This window comes from Mya arenaria, chromosome 10 (genome assembly GCF_026914265.1).
Source record: "Mya arenaria isolate MELC-2E11 chromosome 10, ASM2691426v1".
Classification (NCBI taxonomy): Eukaryota; Metazoa; Mollusca; class Bivalvia; order Myida; family Myidae; genus Mya; species Mya arenaria.
Window position 1 is genome coordinate 69025767 of NC_069131.1, and position 17397 is coordinate 69043163.

A 17397-nucleotide genomic window follows, 5' to 3' on the forward strand; every position below is an offset into this window, starting at 1 on the left:
CTGTCCGCCATTTTTAATCTTTAATAATGTCGAGTAGCTGCTGTCTTCTGCGATTGCCCTAAATTCAACAGCTATTATCTTATCAGTATATTTTTATACACTTTGTTTTAATCAATTCATATTCAGTATTAATAACCTTACACAGAATCTTAAAAACACGCTCTTGGCACGTAAACTACTGTATATGTATATCAATATATATATATATATATATATATATATATATATATATATATATATATATATATATATATATATATATATATATATATATATATATATATATATATATATTCTCTCAATTATCTATACATTTCTAAACACAAAAATTATCAAAAACTTATATAACTATACAATATATATATATATGGTACGATCTCTCCAGCCGAATGGTACGAAGTCTCCTGGTACGATATTGAAGTGGTACGAAGTCTCCGTAACGTTAAACCGTGCATAACTGTAATTTCATCAAACACGTCGGATAATATTTTCAAGAATGCCAGGTAAGAATTAAATCGATTATTTTTGTTGATTGAAATAATGTCTTAATTGATGTGATTAAACAGATTTTATAAAACAAATTTTAAATATTTTATGATAGTAGTAGTTTTGAAACCGACCATGTTATATGAGGAAAAGATAAGATGTAATCGAGATTGAGAAATGACTTATTAAAAAGAGTTTTGTGATTTTAGGGTCTGGCCCCATTATTTCGAAAGCATTCACGTAATTACTCATTTGAGTTCAACGTATAAGTAATTGATACTATAATGTGACTCCTTGTTTAAGAGCCGGCCACATTGCAAAAGTGGGTGGGGAAAGTCAAAAATCAGAACGTTTCAAAAGTTGATGTTTTATTTATTTTTGAGGAACAATCTTTTTAGGAGTAAAAGTAAGATTCTTGGTGAAATGTTTTAGGGAGTTGAACAAACTTAACAAACGAAGATTATATAAGATTTGGGATCAAAAAGCATTCACCTTTTGTCGGAAAAGTCTGTCGACATTATTACTTTGTCTTTGTGTCAAAATGCACCAGACAACCTTATCAACAATGTATTCTTGATGATATCTATTCAAATAAGAAAGTTATTCAAACATTTACAGAAATGTTTTTCCTAGTTATGAAAATGCATTTTTGTGTCGCCTGACTAGTGTCACGTAACGTAGTTACGTATTTATAAACACTTTAAAGTATCACGTAACATAAAAGTTACGTATGAAACACTTTAAAGTAATAACAAAAATCAATAGTACTTGCTGTAAAAGAATGAAACCACTGTTGTTGGTTGTGAACTTAAGAACTATCACGAAAGTTAATTGAGCGTTGGCATTACGCGACACTAGGCGACATATAGGGATTACTTTTGTCGGCGGTGGCGGCGGCGGCGGCGGCGGCGGTCGCGCCCCGTTTTCACTTGTCCAGGGCATATCTCGTAAACTATTGGTGGTATCAACTTGAAATGTCATATGTAGATAGACCTCATTGAGGGCAAGTGCAGTGCACAATAACTGTTACTCTTGCTTCCATATTTTCAGAGTAATTGCCCTTTGTTAATATTCATGTTTAAAGTTTTGTGCGGGGCATATCTTGAAGAATATAAGAGGTATCAACTTGAACCTTCATAGCTCGATAGATCTCATTGAGGGCAAGTGCAGTTCACAAGAACCGTAACTCTTGCATCTATATATCTAGAGTTATTGCCCTTTGTTAATTTGCAAGCTTAAATTTTGTTAGGGGCATATATCATAAACTATAAGAGGTATGAACCTGAATCTTAATAGGTAGATAGATCTCATTGAGGGCAAGCACAGTGCACGAGAACCGTGACTCTTGCCCCCATATTTTTAGAGTAATTGCCCTTTGTTAATTTTCGTTGTTAATTTTTGTCCAGCTTAACGTTGTTACCTTCAGTTCAAATGCCATCTACACTTGAAAGTTAAATGGCAACATCATTGTCTATAAATGAATAAAATGCCAATCTAACAGCTTGTCGACAGTAAATAATTCGTCAGGCGACACATGCGATTCGCTGAGTTCTAGTTTAAAATAGCTGCAATCACTTCAATGTCTCAATACATTATTGATTTGGTAGTTCCGATAAATTTGACTCATTTAAGGTCAATATGGGGAGAAATCAGCTTAAGTGAAAAATCTATTGAACAATAGGTTCCAAGTACGCATCTTGGACACAGGAGAATGGACTGTTCATATATCTTATCACAAGCACCAATCATTATCCAAAGATTTGATGCATAACACAATTATTAGTTCGTTCAAAACATACGGGATATGTCATACGTAATTTTGAACTATGATGCAACTTAAATCTTTTAAAGCAACCTAAGCACTAAATAAAAACTTATTGCATTGAATATCATTCCCATTTAGAATTTTGGAGTGCAGCAGTTGGCGTGACCGCAGGTGTTGCAGCAATGGTTGGTGTCCCTGTTGCTTTAGGCGCCCTCGGGTTTGGGTCAGCCGGCGTCGTTGCTGGGTCTATCGCGGCTGGTATTCAGGTTTGTAAATTTGCATACATTTGGTACCTTGTTATGTGTTTTTCAATGTGTGTGTTTATTAATCTTAGTCTTGTTAAAACTGTATTCCAAAACAGACTACAGGGACAAGCAGTGTGGTCAACACACCTGTTCTGTTCAGAGATCTAAACAAGAATAAAGCAACATCACCCCACGGAAAAATCTCGATACAGCCATACAATTAAGTTTATTTTTTTTATTTCGGGTCAAAAAGAGGTCAGTAGGTCAAATATAAGCTAACTCTGATAATTGATTCAAATTATTTCAATTAATAGTTTTGTGAACTTTAACCTGCATTACAAAATTATAGGGACCAGCCGTGGTATCCGGAAGTTTCTTTGCGCTTGCGCAGAGCGCAGGAGCGGCGGGTTTAGCTCTCGGGACAAAGGCTGCCTTATTTGTTGGTGGAGCGGCTGTAGGTGCTTTGGGAAGTTCATTGAAATAAGCTGTCAGTGAATACAGTCTTCGAAACTGCATTGGCTTTCTTTGATTTCGGACAATTCTAAGTGCAAGATGGAACAAGATGGAACTAACAAATGTTTGCATTGATTGAGATTTAAACAATACTTCTGCATTGTGTCTGTTTTTTGTGTAATAAATATATGTTAAAAAACAAATAAAGCCATTTATCTTTCAATGCAATTAACATGACACGGTCTGTCAGTCAAACTCGTGGGGTGATAACCGACTGACCAATGAGTGTCTAGAGAAGGCGTGGCTAAACATTTACGCGTTAATATTTGCCATGACCTCCGATAATCTGCACTTAGTAACCGTCGCTTAATTACGCTGTTTTCTATACAAAGTATGTTGCTCATAACTGAATGATAGTAAAAACAATTAAGGTGATTCGAAATACTGACATACTCCCGTAATGCTGCTAAAATTTTGCATTTTATATTTATTTGTTAAGAGACCTACCTTTGATTAGACAATTTGTAGCCCTCCCAATGTATTGATCGTTAATGTAACTGTATATGATATGCGTATACTTTCCTTTACTCTTGAAATAGGAAATATTATTATGAGTTAGTATAACAAGTGTATAATACTGGCGATATCTTGCATTTGTTTTCTTTTCTTGAAATTTGTCTTCTTCTTGTGCATAAAGTTCTCAATCAGAAACATATACATTGCTTTGTGTAGGTAGGTATCTAGAAAGGTTATTCCATTGTGTGTAAAGTTACAAACTGCTTTGCCTTCTTTTTATAATAATTACACCAATAATGGAGTATTGCAGTTTCAGGGAAGGTACTTCTGTTGGTCGCAATGATATCGTAATTCGTTTCAGGTGAATATGACCTGCATCCATGTTGTACTACTGCAATGGCTCTTTCATTGCAATTATATACGTCCAATCGTGACATTCTATGACAAACAGTTTGAATACAGTATATTTACAATGTATAAGGTTGAAAGTCCAAAGGGTTTATCAGCTTTTTGACTTAATGTCACTTACAATCTTTCCGATTTAATAGTTCGTTATTTAAGGCAACATCTGCTCAAAACGAAAGTATCTGTCATGTTTCGATATAATGTTTTTACAGAAAGACAATGCAGATTAAAGATATGGCTTGGTTGTGTTGCAATAATCAGCTACCAAAGCAATATCATTATTAAATTATAAAGTAACTCGAACAAAATTTATTGAAGTTTAATCAGGTCGGTTTGCAAATCAAAATAGTGCATAAATTAAATTCCGACTAATTGAAGTTTTGTAGGTTTGTTTATTCTTTTCAAAAAGTGCACAATAAATCCGCATTGGTATTTTAAGGTCCTCAATGGAAATACGGGTTCTCTGTGACCCTATTTTGAGTTATCCTTGGTGCTGATGTGCAAGGCATGGATCAGTCGTATTTGCATGGATGTGATATTTTTTATATTTATTGTACAAGCTGTTTTGATTGGCCATGTTATGTTCTCATTCCCAAAATAAATATGTCTGTCTGTCTGTCTGTCTGCCTGTCTGGTTGTCTGTGTGTGTGTGAGTCTGTATCTCTGCCTGTCTGTCTTTCTGTCTGTGTGTGTGTGTGTGTGAGTCTGTATGTATGTATGTCTGTCTGTCTGTGTGTGTGTGTGAGTCTGTATGTATGCCTGTCTGGTTGTCTGTGTGTGTGTGTGTGTGTGTGCGTGTGCGTGCGTGCGTTCGTGCGTGCGTGCGATTGAGACCATTACCGCCAACTGATGACGGTCTCATTTGGCATTTTTTTAAGGTAGTCTCAAAGTTCGTTTTATGACTTAAACGAAAAATAAAATCATAAAAATGGACTGTCCTCAGTTGGAGGTCAGAAGGGTCATTGTTTACTTCGATTGATTTTTGAGAGTGTCATATGTTTTCGCGATGTCTGACCCGGAAACGGAAAATTTCATTAAAATGGAGATACAGTGATGGTTTCTACAATTATGATGTGCCCATTAGCTGTTTATATAAGAAACTATATACTTTTCTTTGAAATAGAAATTTATTTCATTTTTTATGCTAATTTAAAGAATTATTATATGTCAACACGACGAGTTTTCGGAGACATTCAGTGTATCCTTGTAAAAATGAACAAAACAAGATTTAAGTTGCTCAGCTGTTATGTTTAAACACCAGCTATTCGCAAGTTGTTATTTTTGAATGGTTTAATTTATTAAAGCTTATGTATCTACAAAAGCAGTGCATTAAAGCATTATGCTTAGCATACATCTTAGACCAAATAATTGTACGTTGATGAATGTTAGCTTCAGTCTTCAGAGACGGTTTTTATTTGGCGACCCTAAGCGTCCATGTCCCACCTGTTGTTTTCCTAGCCATGAATGACAGAGCCCAGCGCTAAGTTTATTGAGCGGAAAGATAAAGGGCACCTGCTAGGTAGTTCAAATTGGTGATGCTTTGTTGACAGATCAATATGAATTAGCAACCCCTGCATTGGAAAAATGTCTTCCGGGCTTGTTACATTCTGAATTGTATATAGCAGGGCTTGTTAAAAAAATTGATGCCAAGCAAAGGTTTAATAATTCAGGCTTGTTCATCCAAAAGTCTAATATCGATGACTGGTTTCATGAAACACTTATGCACCAGCCAATTGTAACCACGCCCCCCACCCCACCCCCCCCAGGTCCAAGGGAATAGCCAGGACTTTGACTTTCATTCCAGCAAACCCCGGGTAAAATCCCCGCCTTGCGGGGACGAACTGATTGTTAAACGCCGGCCAAATGCCCCCGCACCCCAGAGACTCTATATAAGGCCCAATATCCACTAAATTTGACGTTATGACTAAACCATCGCGATCACCCGGCCCTTCGGGGGCACCTGGAAAATAAAAACACAGCCCTTTTCCCCGGCTATCCCCGGTATACCCCCGGACCTTGGGGGCCGAGGTTACAATTGACTGGTGCATTAAGTGTAATAAGAGAAAGGTATTGTCTAAAAATAATTCAAGTGTAACCTTTGTGGTTTAATTTAACAATGCATTGTTGTTAAGCTTTGCATAATTGTAGTATGTGTTAGTCAAGTTTCGTTTTATTGCAATTTAATGCTTTTTTTGTGCAAAATATATTTGCACTTATATGGTAAAATATGAATATAAACCTTTATTACCTATTTTAAACAAAATTCTTCTCGAAATAAAATTTCAATACGTTTCAAAAAAACCCTGTTTTTGCACAAACCCGTTTAGACGTTAGGTATTGGAAGAATCCTGTATAACACGTCTATTTTTTTAGACCAGCATACAATCATGCTTGTAGCTAACAACCATGCATGAAACACGTGATTACAAGAGCCGTCGTACCAACACAAACTAGTACTACTATGAAGTCTCACCATATATATAGAGAAGTCGCCTCGCATATGGATTATAACGGTAGTACATATTATTTCTGTCAAATTTTACAATATTTATTGGATATCTTTTTTAAAGGTATTTTATTGATTAAGAATTTATGAAGGTAAATTAATATAAAGTCTATATGACAAGCTACTTATATGAATCTACCCATACAGCCTATATAATACATAAGTGGGGCGACCTGTCCGTATATTGCACGACTCGTATTGGTGTGAGTTTGTGTTGGTACGACTTCTGTTAGGCCAAATAAAAAAATAGGTGTGTTTCAGGTAACACTGCTAAAAAAATAGGGTAGGTAGGTCGGATTTTTTTTTTTTTTTTTTTATATATTGATTTCAGTAACTGTTGACTCAGAAAGTAACAAAAATAAAAGTCATCAATTTTCAGGTTTATCAGTAGTTTTTAAACATGTTACATGCTTCAAAGGAAACATTCTTTATTTGTCTGGTTAAATACTCTTGACAATGATGGTTGGATTTCAACTAAGTTATGGTACACCACTCTGCTATTATTTAAGACTTTCCAGGAACGGTTTTACTTTTCTTTATGCACCCGTTTGCTTTCAATCACCCTCTGTAGAATACTAACCTCCCTGAAACATAATTACATGAAGAGTGGGACAGCAAATTTACCATATAAGCCATCAGCCAAGGAAACCTCAATGCAGTCAAGAGGACCTGGGGGTTCAGGTTTGAAGAACAAGTAGCATGCAGGTTTATTGCCAAAATTGCACACTTAAGTCTGACATATCAATCCGAAAGTCGGTATCTGACACATTTGTATCTGACAAGAAAATATAGTTCAAGAATTGAAACATACCTGCCACACAAGCACAAACGTAATTCACCTTAAGAGTTCGGACATTCTATAAATTCGGACATCCATTATTATTTTCAAAAATAATTTATTTTAGGTACCTAATTTTCGGACACCCAAAGGACATCGACTGAACTTTTACAGTTACTAAGTCTCACAGACAAAAATTATTGATCTTTATCGTTTCAATGCCTGGCTAGATTACCTAACCGTATACATCACTGTGATAAGTTAGTTGGTTACTACCCATCCTAAACGATTTATTGCCTGGTGAAAAGGATGTGTGCTATATTTAATGGAGGATTAAAGAAACAACAAGGGCAATGCAGAGATTAAGAAAACACAGACATAACATGTTTGTAAAACGATCCGCCAATTAACTTTGAAACTTGTATCACACTTTTAATATAGACTTTATGAAGCAATAATCGTACAGTAATACTCATTGAAACATCAATCATGCCAAGAAATACCAGCCAATTTTTCCACTTTTCATTTCTACACAAGAGACAATTTCAGCTACACATTAACCCCTAATTGACCGAGAATCTGACCATGTGTTTAATCATGTTTTCATATCTAGGGAGTTGCTGTAGTTTGGGTCAAGATTTGGAAGAATGTATTAAATTTTGCCCAGAAAGACGTGAAGAAGTATCAAGTGTTAGACATAATTACAGAGTTCTTAATTTAGTAAACCTTATTATTTACTTATTCTTAAACCAAAATATGTTGTTTTTAATGAGTAACATTATCGTTTTAGACATATGACAGATGTTAATGAAAATGGTATGCTTAACCAACCGTTTTATTTGGAATGAAAATGTAACCTATATTACATTATATATGAATCTGGCCGTCTCATAGGTCGAATTATATTTAAGGGTATGCTAAACTAAGCGTATGGATATTGATTTTAAAATGTCAGATTTATTGGGTTCACATTTTTTTAACAAAAACACACACTCTTATTGTTCATTTTTAAAGCTTTGTTGTGTTTTTTTCACTGTAAAAAATATTGAGTTTGTAAGTATACGTATACACCATGGAAAATGGGAAATACAAACGAAACTTGAAAAAATATATCACATTGGCGAAACTGAATCTCCGAATGTTAAATTTACTTCAATTTTGTTCATATTATCATGAATACATTCTGAGGCGGTTAAAATGCATTTTCGTATAACTGATTGGGATTTGTTTTTGCAATGTTTCAATCTAAAAAAATGCTTAGTTTTGTGTTCATCTGGCATTGTCTTCATACCGTGACCTGTGAAATATATTTTGACCGACATAAACTCACGACAATGGTCGCTGTCCTTGAGTGACTCCTTTTCTGTAAAATATTGACGATCGTTACTGTAAATAGGTGTTTAACCCCACCGAACAGAACCGACTATGTTGGTCATTTAATACGTGTGCTCTTAAGTCTTAGTAATACATGTGGTAATGCTGCAGCTATTGTTGTTGATACTACCACTACTGCTTCTGCTATTGCCAATGTCAACACCACCGCCACAACACCACCGTCAGCACCACCACAACCACCACCACCACCACCACCGATGACGATGATGATGATGATGATGATGATGATGATGATGATGATGATGATACCCCTAAAACTACTGCCGCTCCTGCTGAATTGTTGTTGTTGTTGTTGCCACTTCTACAACAACAGCTACTACTATTCCTTCTACTAACTATCATATAACTTCTACTGATGCTGCTAATATTGCGTTAATCAACTATATGTTGCTGTGAATGAAGGAACTAAGCTTTTTGTATCAATGTGAAGACCCTTCATTTATCTATTTATAATGAGCGCAAAGTACAATGAACCCTTAAAGGGACTGTACACCAGATTCGCACCAAAAAAGTTTTCTTCTGTAACGAATCTCAGGACAATTATCTAATGGACTGTGTTACGCTTTATCATAATTGTAAAAAAAGTACCAAAATGTAAAAAAAAATGTGTCGGAGACCGGGTTCTTCAGTTAGTAAGTTTTAATGCATTGTACACATCGATGCCAAGTTTATGTCAGTTTTCGAAAAATTTCTCTTTTTTTCTGCTATTTTATCATACGGAGTATAGCCCCTTTAAGCAGATTTTCGACATCCACAGATAAACAACTCCCCGGTATCATTTTATTAAATATACATGAGTCATAACAATTTGAGCCAGAAGTTGATAAGTTTGACTGGGGTTTGTGATTCTATTTGTTTCAAAAAAACATCCTCACGCCGGCCAAATCCTAAGAGCCTCTTATAGAACAATACCGTACTCAAGTTGTTAAATTAAACGACTTGATTACGGTATTGTTCTATAAGAGGCTATTAGGATTTGGCCGGCGTGAGGAAAATATTTAGCTGTCGGGGAACTAAGAAATATAGTTAGTACATTTGTACTTGATGTTTTCAATCTTTAAACATAATTAAACATAATAACAAGAGTGTGGTTTAGATAGTTAAATATTGTTATCAAGGAGATTGTTCATAAACAATATCAAAGATGTAATGCTTAGCTTAGTTAATTAATAATTATCCTTTTTATAGTTAAGAAAATCATGTCAATACTTAATAATAAACTATTATTGAATTTTTATTTTTATTTTTGACAAGTGTCGTAATAAACAAAATGAGATGAAGCGTTAAATCTAAGAACCATTCTTCACTATAGAAAGATTTTTACGAAAAATGACCAAAATTATTGCTCCCCTGAATTTCATGCTGGTCGTAATGGCCATTAAATGAAATGAATTAGCTGTAAAAATTTCATGGAGAACCAAGCCAGCCCTTTAACCCTTAGCACAAAACCACTGAATGGAACATAATGCATATGCTGCTAAAATCCAGGTATATGCTGGCATACAGGGGTTTCCTTCTTAATCGAAAATTGGATAGGATTTCTTGGCATATAAACAATAAAGTCAACACATTCAATGATACAGGTAACTATTAAATGTGAGGAATTAAAGTTATAAATGCAATACTTAAGTTACAATAAAAAAAAACCCAGACACATTAATCCTGCATAACAATTTCCATGCTCTCCATGAGATCCTCGTGGGTATAACTGAGTTATGTGATGTCACACAATGTGACTGTTTGATCTGAAGCCGATAAAAGGTGTTTATTCATTTCAATGCATGTATAAAATGGTGTTGAATGGGATTTTAATCATCTTGATGAAGGAGCTACAGTGTCTTATAGGCGTAATAACCATTGATAACTACGGATAAATTAATAAGTGGTAAAATGCAGACATGAAGAAAAAAGGCAGGTTTACCATACATGTAAATAAAATGTAAAAATGGTTATTTTCTATAAATTCGTAGAGCGAAAAATTACTTATTTTAAGGTGTCCGAACTCTAAGGTGAAGTACGGTAAATACATTCAAAAATCCAACTCTAATATTGTCAACTTTACGTACATACATTTCATAACAAATGCATTTCGTACCCAAATCACATTTTTTTCAGGGAAAAATAGGTTAGGGTCGGCGGGAAAAAATAGGGTCGGTCGGGTAACCTGAAACAGACCTATTTTTTTTATTTGGCCTTAGCAAACGTGTAGCTTTCTGAAAAATAAACTACAATATGATTTGAATAGGTTTTCAAGACAACCAAACCCTACCGACAAAGAATCCTGACCCGATTTTTTTTATGTCAGGTGACTGTGAATGCAAAATTATTCTGTTTAGGGTACAGTGACTAATCTTAACTTTCTAATTTTAATGTTTAAGTCAAGTGTGGTCATTAGGAATTAAAACAATCAAAATCAAAAATAATATAGATCTATATGTCCAAAATTTACTGTCGCTTATGCTCAGAAGTTGTATGTGAACTGATGTGATGTTAAACACTTATCTTTAAGATACATGGTTGTTTTGCAGTCAGATTTATTGTTTATGTAGCAGAAGTCCAAAACAATATCATATTTAACGGCGTACATTTTGTTTAATTTCATCTTTATAAAAAACTCCAAATACGATTGAATGTTACCAATAGCCGGTTGAAAGCAAGATATGATATAATGTATTTTTTTTATTTCTTTTAAAAAAACAATCTAAGAGTCTAAATCAGTCTTTACCATGTATATCCGATAAAATACATAAAATTCAGCTTAGAGTGACTTACTGTTATATATAACAGTTAAACAGTATATAAATAGCAACAGCTTTCCAATTACAGCCAATATCTAATCAATTGATTGTAACCAATAATTGATTGTAAAATAGAATACTATTTAAAACAAGGAAGCATAATAAAAAAATGCAAAATATAATTATTATCAAAGTAGAAATGAATGTAAGTGATGATGTGCCATATAAACATTTGCATTCACATATTCTAGTGGAGGCATAATTAATTATTTTATTGCAGACAAAGTTTTTTTCTTGGCCAATTCTTACCTGATTTCTATCAAATGTTTTTTTCATAAATAGGACAATCTAAAGGAAAATATTGTCGCAGAATTGGGGAAAATACATACTCACCTATTTTACATGTATAACAGGACATAACTTTGTTGGCAGAAAGTTATAGTTCAGGCTCCAGCATAAGGTGTTAACCAATGATTTTTTAGCTTGACTATTCAAAGAATAAGGAGAGATATCCTAGTCACCCGAGCGTCGGCAGCAGCGTCGGCGTAACCACTTATATTAAAGTTTGTGTACCACCTCAAATATTTCCATTGACATATGGCTTCGAAACTTTGCACGCTTGTTCACCACCATTCCCCCAACCTGTACACAGGAAGAGGTAACTTTATCAAGCATTTTGAAAAAAAAATGCCCCTTTTTCTTCTTAGAATTTACGTTAAAGTTTACGTACCACCTCAAATATTTTCAAAGTCCATTGACATCTGGCTTTGAAACTTTGCATGCTTGTTCACATTCATGCCCCAACCTTTATTTTAAATAAAGAGTAATTCTTTGGTATAACGTACATGTTTTGTTTACAATTTAAATTACTAGAAAGTTTTTATTTGCAGTCAGTGCAATTGGTAAACTCCAAGGTTGCTCTGTTAAATTGTATTGAATTGTCCTCTGGTTTGAGAAAGCATAAGTGATTGAAGATTTTTGTTGTCTATGATACGCTTGAAATATGCTAGGAGTTGCAAAGTGTTATAATATTGGTTGTCAGTGGGTGTGCTATAAAGAACTTCCAGTAAACGTGCCTCAAGTTTTATGAGACAAAACTGGTTGAAGTGCCTAGCTTAAATGAAATTTTATACCAGAGATATTTAAGAACTAGTTTTATATGTGTTGTTCAAGGGTAATAACTTGTCCTCAATTGGAGGTGTTTGTGCTAGAATTGTCCTCAGTTGGAGGTCATTCACACTGCACTGTATTCAGTAGTTTTTCTTCCATGGTAAATACCATAATGTATAATCTTGTTCTGTTTTTGATGCTTTTGTCACTTTTCAGTGATGTGATGTTTTTGTATTGCAGCTGGACAGTGTCATGATGTGAATACTGTTGATACTGATGATGTGGATGCTGATGATGTGGATGATGATAATGTGGATGCCTCCGGACTGAAATAGGTACTTTAATCTTTCTTATAATATAAGATGAATGGGTGCCTGTTATTGGAGTAAAATTGCAATTATTTTTTGTTCTAGTATAAGCCTAGAGGAATATAGTTTTTTTCTTAACTAGAAGTTGCAGTGTTTTGATATTGGTCTTCAGTGGGGTTTCTATCAAATACTTTCAGTAGAGGTCGCTCCTATCTTATGAGGCAAAACTGTTTGAAGTGCCTAGAGTTAAAGGAATTAGATACTAGAGACTTATACGAAATAGTTTTATGTGTTATTCAAAGGTATTAATTTGTCCTCAATTGGAGGTGTTTGTGCTAGAATTGTCCTCAGTTGGAAGTCATTTACACTGCACTGCATTCAGTAGTTTTTCTTCTATGGTAAATACCATAATGTATAATCTTGTTCTGTTTTTGATGCTTTTGTCACTTTTCAGTGATGTGATGTTTATGTATTGCAGCTGGACAGTGCCATGATGTGAATACTGTTGATACTGATGCTGTGGATGCTGATGATGTGGGTGATGATAATGTGGATGCCTCCGGACTGAAATAGGTACTTTAATCTTTCTTATAATATAAGATGAATGGGTGCCTGTTATTGAAGTAAAATTTCAATTATTTTTTGTTCTAGTATAAGCCTAGAGGAATATAGTTTTTTTCTTAACTAGAAGTTGCAGTGTTTTGATATTGGTCTTCAGTGGGGTTTCTATCAAATACTTTCAGTAGAGGTCCCTCCTATCTTATGAGACAGAACTGTTTGAAGTGCCTAGAGTTAAAGGAATTAGATACTAGAGACTTATACGAAATAGTTTTATGTGTTGTTCAAAGGTATTAATTTGTCCTCAATTGGAGGTGTTTGTGCTAGAATTGTCCTCAGTTGGAAGTCATTTACACTGCACTGTATTCAGTAGTTTTTCTTCCATGGTAAATACCATAATGTATAATCTTGTTCTATTTTTGGTGCTTCTGTCACTTTTCAGTGATGTGATTATTTGTATTGCAGCTGGACAGTGCCATGATGTGGATACTGTTCATACTGATGATGTGGATACTGTTCATACTGATGATATAATGCTGATAATGTGGATATTTATGATGTAGATGCCCCGGATGATCAACCAGGGACTAATAGAGGTACGCTTTTTCACTTACCTTTCTACTTATATGAGATGAATGGTTGCCTGATATTTAAGTAAAATTGCAATTTAATTTTGTTCCATTATAAGCCTTGAAATTTAGTTTTTTTCTTAAAGGTCTAACAGTTGCAAAGTGTTAAATATTGGTCGTCAGTGGGTTTGCTATAAAACACTTTAAGTAGAGGTGTCTCCAGTTTTATGAAACAGAACTGACTTTGAAGTTCCTAGCATAAAAGGAATTAAATGCTAGAGATATTTATGAAATAGTTTTATGTGTTGTCCAAGGGTAATAACTTGTCCTCAATTGGAGGTGTTTGTGCTAGAATTGTCCTCAGTTGGAGGTCATTCACACTGCACTGTATTCAGTAGTTTTTCTTCCATGGTAAATACCATAATGTATAATCTTGTTCTGTTTTTGATGCTTTTGTCACTTTTCAGTGATGTGATGTTTATGTATTGCAGCTGGACAGTGCCATGATGTGAATACTGTTGATACTGATGCTGTGGATGCTGATGATGTGGGTGATGATAATGTGGATGCCTCCGGACTGAAATAGGTACTTTAATCTTTCTTATAATATAAGATGAATGGGTGCCTGTTATTGAAGTAAAATTTCAATTATTTTTTGTTCTAGTATAAGCCTAGAGGAATATAGTTTTTTTCTTAACTAGAAGTTGCAGTGTTTTGATATTGGTCTTCAGTGGGGTTTCTATCAAATACTTTCAGTAGAGGTCCCTCCTATCTTATGAGACATAACTGTTTGAAGTGCCTAGAGTTAAAGGAATTAGATACTAGAGACTTATACGAAATAGTTTTATGTGTTGTTCAAAGGTATTAATTTGTCCTCAATTGGAGGTGTTTGTGCTAGAATTGTCCTCAGTTGGAAGTCATTTACACTGCACTGTATTCAGTAGTTTTTCTTCTATGGTAAATACCATAATGTATAATCTTGTTCTATTTTTGGTGCTTCTGTCACTTTTCAGTGATGTGATTATTTGTATTGCAGCTGGACAGTGCCATGATGTGGATACTGTTCATACTGATGATGTGGATACTGTTCATACTGATGATATAATGCTGATAATGTGGATATTTATGATGTAGATGCCCCGGATGATCAACCAGGGACTAATAGAGGTACGCTTTTTCACTTACCTTTCTACTTATATGAGATGAATGGTTGCCTGATATTTAAGTAAAATTGCAATTAAATTTTGTTCCATTATAAGCCTTGAAATTTAGTTTTTTTCTTAAAGGTCTAACAGTTGCAAAGTGTTAAATATTGGTCGTCAGTGGGTTTGCTATAAAACACTTTAAGTAGAGGTGTCTCCAGTTTTATGAAACAGAACTGACTTTGAAGTTCCTAGCATAAAAGGAATTAAATGCTAGAGATATTTATGAAATAGTTTTATGTGTTGTCCAAGGGTAATAACTTGTCCTCAATTGGAGGTGTTTGTGCTAGAATTGTCCTCAGTTGGAGGTCATTCACACTGCACTGTATTCAGTAGTTTTTCTTCCATGGTAAATACCATAATGTATAATCTTGTTCTGTTTTTGATGCTTTTGTCACTTTTCAGTGATGTGATGTTTATGTATTGCAGCTGGACAGTGCCATGATGTGAATACTGTTGATACTGATGATGTGGATGCTGATGATGTGGGTGATGATAATGTGGATGCCTCCGGACTGAAATAGGTACTTTAATCTTTCTTATAATATAAGATGAATGGGTGCCTGTTATTGGAGTAAAATTGCAATTATTTTTTGTTCTATTATAAGCCTAGAGGAATATAGTTTTTTTCTTAACTAGAAGTTGCAGTGTTTTGATATTGGCCTTCAGTGGGGGTTCTATCAAATACTTTCAGTAGAGGTCCCTCCTATCTTATGAGACAGAACTGTTTGAAGTGCCTAGAGTTAAAGGAATTAGATACTAGAGACTTATACGAAATAATTTTATGTGTTGTTCAAAGATATTAATTTGTCCTCAATTGGAGGTGTTTGTGCTAGAATTGTCCTCAGTTGGAGGTCATTCACACTGCACTGTATTCAGTAGTTTTTCTTCCATGGTAAATACCATAACGTATAGTCTTGTTTTGTTTTTGATGCTTCTGTCACTTTTCAGTGATGTGTTGTTTTTGTATTGCAGCTGGACAGTGCCATGATGTGAATACTGATGAGGTGGATGCTGATGATGTGGATGCTGATGATGTGGATGCCTCCGTTGATCAACCAGTGACTGAAATAGGTACACTTATCTTTCTTATAATATGAGATGAATTTGTGCCTGATATTTGAGCAAAATTGCAAAAAAAAAGTTTTATGATAAGCCTTGGAATATAGTTTTTAGCTCGATTATTCGAAGAATTAGGAGGGCTATACTACTCAGCCCAGCGTCAGCGTCCGGTTAGAAATTGCAATTTAGGGCAAGTTGGGATTTTCACTTAGAAGTCCAATACATTCATTCAATTAACTTAATACTTAACATAGTTGTTCATGACCATCACACAATGAGGTTAGATAACTCCATATCATCCTTTTTACAAATTATGACCCCTGATTGACTATTGAACTTCGGTTAAAGATTTAGGACAGGTTGGGATATTTATTAATAACTTCTATACCCTTTGTTCAATTGACTTAATACTTCACACAGTTGTTCAGGACCATCACTCCTTTGAGGTTACATAACTCCATATTATCCTTAATACAAGTTATGGCCCCTGATTGACTTGGGTTAAACTTTTAGGGCAGGTTAAATTGAATTGACTTAATACTTCACACAATTGTTTAGGATCATCACACAATGAGGTTACATAACTCCATATTATCCTTAATACAAGTTATGGCCCCTAATTGACTTAGGATAAAGTTTTAGGGCAGGTTAAAGTTAAAGGGCAGGTTAAAGTTGTAGGGCAAGTTGGGATTTATTAAAAAAAGTCTATACCCTTCATTCAATGCCCTTAATACTTTGCATAATTATTGACGACCATCTTAGAACAAGGAACATAACTCCATTTTAACCCTTAATACAAATTATGGGAATGACTTTTGTTTTCAATTTTTCTTTTTATATCCTTTGAAAGGCACATTTTTATATATATTCTTAACCACATTTTCATAAAGGGAAAACCAGTTATTTGTATGTAGACTTGCGTCATTGTTCAGGCGGCTGGTGGAAGGCAGCGTCAAAGTCACCTTATGAATGGAATAATTTTAGCTAGGTTTGAAATAAATAGACCAAACTTGGTATATATGAAGAGTTTATAGAGACCTTTTCTGAGATTGTGTTTTGGGCCCCTAGAGTTATGGTCTAGGTCAATGTCACTCTGGCTAAAAATAGAAATATGCTCATACTGAATAACTCATGTAAAGGTTGACATAGTGTGACCAAACTTGGTATATAGGACAAGTTTATGCAGAGCTTTCATGGATTGACTTCGCCCCCCTAGGGTCAATGTCACTGTTACTAAAAATAGATTACTGTGTAACCGAACCTCAACAAGTGGTAGTAAGCCGCACATACAAGAACCCTCA

The 17397-nt window shown here is 34.6% G+C and overlaps 1 protein-coding gene and 1 long non-coding RNA gene across 4 annotated transcripts in view; both read left to right on the top strand.

The window, feature by feature from the left end:
- LOC128205856 (uncharacterized) overlaps positions 1 to 15558 on the top strand; it is a 191061-nt gene extending 175503 nt beyond the window's left edge. The window contains exons 1-5 of one of the 2 annotated variants that reach the window (XR_008256343.1): positions 13199 to 13278; positions 13729 to 13859; positions 14324 to 14418; positions 14869 to 14999; positions 15464 to 15558. This is a non-coding gene — a long non-coding RNA (uncharacterized LOC128205856). Of the gene's footprint in view, positions 1 to 13198; positions 13279 to 13728; positions 13860 to 14323; positions 14419 to 14868; positions 15000 to 15463 lie in introns of those variants that run through there. The other variant, XR_008256342.1, reaches the window with a different exon arrangement.
- Positions 444 to 3133, top strand: LOC128205852 (interferon alpha-inducible protein 27-like protein 2A). 2 transcript variants are annotated; one of them, XM_052907870.1, is made up of 3 exons: positions 444 to 503; positions 2390 to 2517; positions 2846 to 3133. In XM_052907870.1, the coding sequence occupies exons 1-3, from the start codon at positions 497 to 499 to the stop codon at positions 2978 to 2980; spliced, it is 270 nt and encodes an 89-aa protein (XP_052763830.1). In that variant the 5' UTR covers positions 444 to 496; the 3' UTR covers positions 2981 to 3133. The 2 variants fall into 2 exon arrangements, with proteins under 2 accessions (XP_052763830.1, XP_052763829.1); XM_052907869.1 differs by lacking the exon at positions 444 to 503 and adding an exon at positions 830 to 892.
- Positions 15559 to 17397: the final 1839 nt, after the last annotated feature.

Coding starts and splice junctions, on each gene's coding strand:
- LOC128205852 (XM_052907869.1), top strand. CDS start 850: ATGTTTTATTTATTTTTGAGGAACAATCTTTTTAGGAGTAAAA. Junction 893..2,389: donor CAATCTTTTTAGGAGTAAAA/GTAAGATTCTTG, acceptor ATTCCCATTTAG/AATTTTGGAGTGCAGCAGTT. Junction 2,518..2,845: donor CTATCGCGGCTGGTATTCAG/GTTTGTAAATTT, acceptor ACAAAATTATAG/GGACCAGCCGTGGTATCCGG.